Raw genomic sequence first — 6,446 nt, 5'->3', positions numbered from 1 at the left:
TGTAGGCCTATTTAAATGTCTTTATTTTAAATGGAATGATCATAATAATAATAATAACCCTGAATTATGTATAAGGTGGAAATCCTTCTTATGGAACCGTAAAATAGGTCATAGGCCGATGTTTGAAAGAAAATATAATAATAACAATAAGGGTATTTTTGCAGTGCATGGATGCTAAAAAACAGAGACTTCTTTGTTTATTTGCGCTCCAGAGCGTCTTGGCCTGAGCCTCTGCTCTGATCCTGCAGCCTGCAGGCACTGAGCGAACTGATGGCAGACAGTGTAATACCTCTGGGACCAAATCTGTGAGTGTGTGTCTGTGCACGGCCGGGCAGGCGGTGAATAGGTGGCTTTAACGTGTCTGTCAGTTTTAGGCCTGTATAGATGAGATTTTAATGAGTCAAACTAAAAATTCCAGTGCAACTTCCCAGGGCACCAGTCAGGTCGGTCAAGTCCATTAGCGTAAACAGGGCGCTGTGGGCTCCAGTGCTGGACCTTCCACCAGTGGTTTATCCCGAGATTTACCTGCAATCTGCAATGTAAAGCTCCCGTGCACAGACAGCTGCCTAAAAAGGATACAAACGAGATTATTGCTTCTTTGTGATTGATGCGACCCTCGAGAGTCAGGAAGGAAATTTCACTGCGAGCTGCGAATCATTTTTCATTAGAAAGACAAGACAGGAGGAGGTGATGGAGGTCAATGGAGAGGATGTCAACAATGCACTTTAGGAAAGGACGGCGAGAAGGCTGCAGTGCAGTCTGTCACTGCCTTATCTAAAGCACCCAGGCTGAGGCTGAGTGCAGGCCGCTGGATGAGCTGTTGTGTGGCATTTTACAGGCCGGTAGCGGTGAAATGAAGACTCCCACAGGAGGAGAGAACAGCTCTTCACACTGGAAACGCTGCCAATACGCTTTTAATGCGCACTAGAGCGCATTAAAAGGCTCATTAAAGGGATTATTAGGTTATTGCGCCATGCTGTATTTCATGTTCTGATCAGTATCACGGATAATTAACGTCAAAATATACCTGACAAATCACACGTATCAGCGCAGAGTTCACACCATGATGAGAAAGACGACTAAGTCATGGCTGCGTCAGTGCCAGTTGTACAGTAACCTGATAGTCCGGGCTGTGTGTGTGTGTGTGAAGTGACTGGCGCGCACACACAGCATTCGGAGAAAAAGACAAGCCAGAAAGCAGCTGAACACTTTTGGGAGCGTCATCGTGTTCACATGGGACATATACAGTGAGGAAAACCCGGTTTTTTTTGCGCAGACACTGAGTCTTTTAAAAGCTGAATTCTTCTGTACATGGCGCCGCGACACCACTGAACTTAACGCACTGTTCCTGCGAGCTGAATGACAACAGGTCTATATTGTTTTGTCTCTTATATTTGACTTTTTTCTTATTCATATATATTATGTTTTATATTGAAATTAAAAGGATAATTCAGAAACAGTTACAGTCTCTCTTCTAACATCCTGCAAAACTGTATCAAGTTAGTATAACGTGGATTCTATATGAAAATGAAAAGTACCCGAGCAGAGCTAACTCACAAGCTGCTCGGTGTGTTTTCACGTCCTGTAAACATCGGTGAAGTCCCGCTGAGCTAAATCCTTGATCCAGTTTCCATATGAAAGCTTTCAGAGCAGTGACACCCGTGGTTTAGCACCAAGGAGGTGAAACTAAATGCTGATGAATTAACTGGAGACAATTTGTTTTACGCGTTACCACAGCTTTTATTGGCAAGTTGTATTAAAGAACACGTTATTTTATACTTAGAATCTTCCTGACTTTAATCTCTCGTGTAAAACTCAGTGATTTCACCCCTAAATGTATGTTTTAGTAAGGCCAAGGTTGTATTTGTATATTTATGACAACACTTCTAAAATAGAGCAAAGGATACTGTTAACACTATTTCCCATGCATTACAAATTTGCCAACTTACATTTCCAGCATGTCAATTAAAACGGTGTCATCTGAAAAGAAGGCAAATTAATATTCCCTTATATTATTTAATATTTAGTTAGCGATGCCTGTTTATATAACCTGGGTCAGGTCAGTTGAAGGTTTCACATGATGAAACCTCTGCTGCTTTAACACTTTTATTTAGACGTGTTGCCTCTGAATCTCTCTTTTCTGACGATGAAATTTAGTTTTTACGGTAAAAAAATTATTAAATCAAAATGTGATCAGTTAAGACGCATTAACCTAAATATACAACTTTATTGTTGCAGTAGAAGAAAACCGAAGCGTTTCTGCTCCCCACTGCAGGATTACTATCAGGTTATTTACCCCTTAGGTCCACATTGTCCAATAGATTTGACAGAAAACACAAATATTCTTATCTGACAAGTTCTTCTGCGACCACCTCCTGAGTTTAATTTGACCGTGAGAGTCGTTTAATCCCATAAAATGTTTATTTAGCTGCACGAACCCTTTGTTCTTTCTTTCCAGTTGTGGTCCAAATCTTGATTAGCTTCACGTTTCGTTGTGTGCCAGCAGTAAACCTAATCACGTGCGTTGGCTAATTGTTGCCGAGGGGTGCGCGGTGCACCTGCGTGAGGCTGCAGGCGCACTGTGCGTTTCTGGGCCCAAACAACCTCAGAGCAACATCTGCTTCCAATTTCGAGTGCGCACAGATGCGGCGCGGTGCAGCACGATCACAGAGAGACTATTAAACGTCCTGTAGGTGTTGACCTCAAAAACAGACAGAGGCGATCCCACCCCCCTCGGACACCCCCAGGGCTTCACAAGTTCAGTGTCAAACCGCTCCACCACGTAAATAACACCAGTGATTTAAGAAGTACATTCACTGAAGTACTGTTGTTAAGTCCTACTTGTGCCACTTAAGTGTTTCTATTTGCTTTATATTTTACCTCCATCACATTTCTTTTCTACTCCAGTTTTTTTTTTAAGTTCATAAATGTCGCTTTAGACATAACTTCCTAACAACACAGATAAAATAAGATCCACCTTGACCAGCTATACATTAAATACTGCATCAGTAATAACACTTCTGTAACATATCACACACTGACAGGAAACATTCAACATTCTGCAGCATAATGAACACTTTCTATTTTGCAGACACTAGTCTAGAAGGATTGTGAATGCAAGACTTTTACTTGTAACTATATTTTACTCAGTTAAAGAATCGAACTACTTTCTCATCCTCTGGTAACGGCCCCAAAATACTGGAATACGCAAATATTCCCAGGAGCTGACGTTTCACTGATGAAGGGTTAAAATGTTATTATGACAAATGATATATTTAAAGTCTAAAGAAAATGAGAGCTTAGCAGAATTAAAAGTCAAATCTACATTTTCTCCGACGTTTTAGTCAGAATTAAGTATGTATTTTTTTGGAAAAAACAAGTGAGGAAAATTAGGAAATCACGATTATTTGAGGAAAATATTTCAATTAACTCTTGACATCTGGCACTGCAGGCAAGTGGAGGCATCTTACTTGTTTTAGAGAAAGAAGACAGCTCAGTGTGTTTAAATGGCTTCTGTAAGACTAAAGGTGTCAATGGTCGTTGCTAATAAACCCAGCAACCTTCTTCAGGGCCAGACCCTGCCCGGATCCAGGTCTACACCCTCGAAATCTGGAGCCAGGTCAAACAAGAGGCGTTTGAGAGCGGAGAAAAACGCACTTCCTGCCCAATGAAAGAGCGCAGTGTGCTCCAAAGACAAACCCCGGGGCGCGCTGAGCCAGCGACCTGTGCACAACCTGGACAGACCCGATACACACACCCTGATTTTAACGTACCTGCATTTAAAACCTGGATCAAGGTTTGCTTACAGTTTCCATGCCTCGCGTTTTGATTCGTTGGCCTAGAGGGATGAAACAAAAACGCACAAACAGAAACAGACCCACAAGTATTTATCTGCCACACACCTGGACCCTTGTCGAACTTCTTTATCAGTTTTGTGTATCAGCAAAAAGCAAATGAAAAAGAACAGCACATGTAAAACACCAGTCTTTATTGTACCACATGATTCATTTGTTGATTTAAATCCCAGTCATTAATAAATATGAGATAATTAATTCCTATGTTCCTGTCAAAAGGTAAAATCTTTATTCTTCTGCTGCTTTATAGATTCTTCCATATCACCCCGTGAAAGAATTAATCTCAACCATGCCTTTGAAATTACTTCCGTCCACCAAAAAAATCCCTTAAATCCATTTCTATAGATTATGATATAAGCAGTGTTATCGCATTTGCAATAATACAATTAAATCAATAAAATATTACTAGAAAAAAACCCCAACAAAGGCAATGGATGGTTTAATTAATCTAAGATAAGAAAGGACACAATCACTTGATTTGGAAAAGTCACAAAGGTAAAAAAATACATGTTCCTTGCACTGTTGGTCTCAGAGGCAGAACACTGGAGCTGAACTCTCTGCGTCCTGCTCGGACTGATTCGGCCTCAGGCGTTTGGGTTTTTCCTCATGAGCTCGATGTCTGCGTCCACCATCTCCTTCACCAGCGCCTGCAGAGGAACAGGACTCACTTACACAAGAAGGCAGCTTGTTTGTGAGTTTACCACAGGGGAAGTGCATTAGGATATTATACTAGAATAATATGCATTTTTAATGACAGGAAAACACATTATTTCAGTTCCTTGACGAATCCTCATAAACATGCAGCCAGTCAGTGTTGCTAAAACTGAGCCATGCATGTGTTTATGAAATGACTGAGGAATCGTGAAGGAACAGAAATTATTTGTTGTCCTGTCATTAAAAATGTACAGCTCAGTTTTAGTGAGGTACACTGGCTGCAGCAGTCAGCAACAAATGCTACTTTCTTTAGACAAGGTTGTTGTTAACATATTAAAATAGTGATTTTTATTGGTAAATGAAACAAAAGGTTTCATTAAAAAAGTATTTTTCTCAAAAAATAACATCTTGTTTATCAGTACTGAAAATTAGGCACCGTGTTAATAGAATCCTAAACAATGTACCCAGACTTTTAGCTACCACAGTAAATGAACATATCATGTTATACCAATACCTATAAGCAAAAAGTAAATAGATACAGGTAAATAAGAGAAATAGTGCAGTGTGGGGATGTTAACAGTATTCAACATTCAGGTTTTCTTTATGTGGCTCAAAATATGTTGGATATGTTGTCATTATTATGATGCATATTTTATTCAAACCTTCCACTGTGACGTTTTGCTTAAAATCTTTTTCAGTGAAGGAAGAACTTTCATAGTCCTTCCTATGTAACACTGAGCAGGTTCAAATAAAATATGGACACATTTAGACATGGAAGGCAGAAACTGGCCTGCTGTTACTTTTCTGTTGTGGCCCTCAGTGCATCTCTGTTTATCACTACATGTTAGGTTGAACCTAATAAAAAAGTAGGCCAGTAAAGCCACATCCTTCAGCTTATGTTCCCGCCCACATTGTGTGTTAACCCCACCCGCTCTCTACATATGTACTGTAGCTACAGATCCATTTCCTGACCTCCATTTGTTATTAAATTGCTTTATTTTAGTGTTTTATTTGTCGACATGATCTTTTCTTTGGATAAATTGTTTCAGCTAATTGTTCCACATCTGTGCTTGTGCCTGACCAGGTGTGTTGTAAACCAGAGTGACGCACCTCAAACGTCACCTTCGGTTTCCAACCCAGCCTCTGATAAGCTTTGGTGCTGTCCCCTTGTAGGTAGTCCTGTTAGAAGGAAGAGAGGGAGGGGAGAGAGAGCGAAAGGGGGAGGGGAAGAAAAACAAATCATCTGTCATGTCTGATCGGACGCTCCCAAGGAGGAGAATCCTGCAGCAGGACACACAGTTGCTCTTCTCTCAGGGAAAAACGGAGGTCACAGAGTCTCGCTGGTCATCAATCCCCCCCGCCGGCTCCCCACCACCGATCTGTCCAGACAGCCCCCGTGGGTGCCAGAGCATGATGAATTATGGGACTCTGGTGGTGTAACCCCCAGTCCAGGACCCCCACCCACCCCCAACCCTGTAACTCACTATTCCCCCTGCTGTGTTTTGTGCTGGTTTCAAGACCCAGCGAGACCCGGCCTTGGACCACCAAAGAGACAGAGAAAAAAGACTGTACATCCTCTGTGTTTTTAAAGCTTCCTGTCTTTCTAGCTTTGGTTCTCTTCCTCCGACTTCTATTTGGATCTCTATTTTTGGGGCGTTTAGTTGCATATATTTTTGTTGCATGCTGGTCTCAAGAGATCGCTTCATCTAAATCATCAACATGTCTCCTGGACCCCATCCCGACCAGGCTGCTCAAAGACATCTTTCCCCTAATCAACACATCCATACTAGATCTGATTAACCTCTCTCTATTAACAGGTTATGTTCCACAGGCTTTTAAACTTGCAGTAATTAAACCTCTACTCAAAAAGCCTACTCTTGACCCAGGTGTCCTAGCTAATTATAGACCAATATCCAATCTCCCATTTATTTCCAAAAT

The 6,446-nt window shown here is 41.3% G+C and overlaps 1 protein-coding gene across 2 annotated transcripts in view; it reads right to left on the bottom strand.

The window, feature by feature from the left end:
• Window positions 1–3,953: 3,953 nt before the first annotated feature.
• The window catches only part of gmds (GDP-mannose 4,6-dehydratase), a 153,060-nt gene continuing 150,567 nt past the window's right edge, over window positions 3,954–6,446 (bottom strand). The window contains exons 11-12 of one of the 2 annotated variants that reach the window (XM_020601959.1): window positions 5,619–5,687; window positions 3,954–4,501 (exon numbers count right to left, since the gene is read on the bottom strand). In XM_020601959.1, coding sequence (XP_020457615.1) covers window positions 4,439–4,501; window positions 5,619–5,687 — 132 coding nt within the window. In that variant the 3' untranslated portion in view covers window positions 3,954–4,438. Of the gene's footprint in view, window positions 4,502–5,618; window positions 5,688–6,446 lie in introns of those variants that run through there. The other variant, XR_002275110.1, reaches the window with a different exon arrangement.

The sequence above is a fragment of the Monopterus albus genome, unplaced genomic scaffold (assembly GCF_001952655.1).
Source record: "Monopterus albus unplaced genomic scaffold, M_albus_1.0 scaffold53.1, whole genome shotgun sequence".
Classification (NCBI taxonomy): domain Eukaryota; kingdom Metazoa; phylum Chordata; class Actinopteri; order Synbranchiformes; family Synbranchidae; genus Monopterus; species Monopterus albus.
This window is presented reverse-complemented; position numbering and strand designations above follow the sequence as displayed.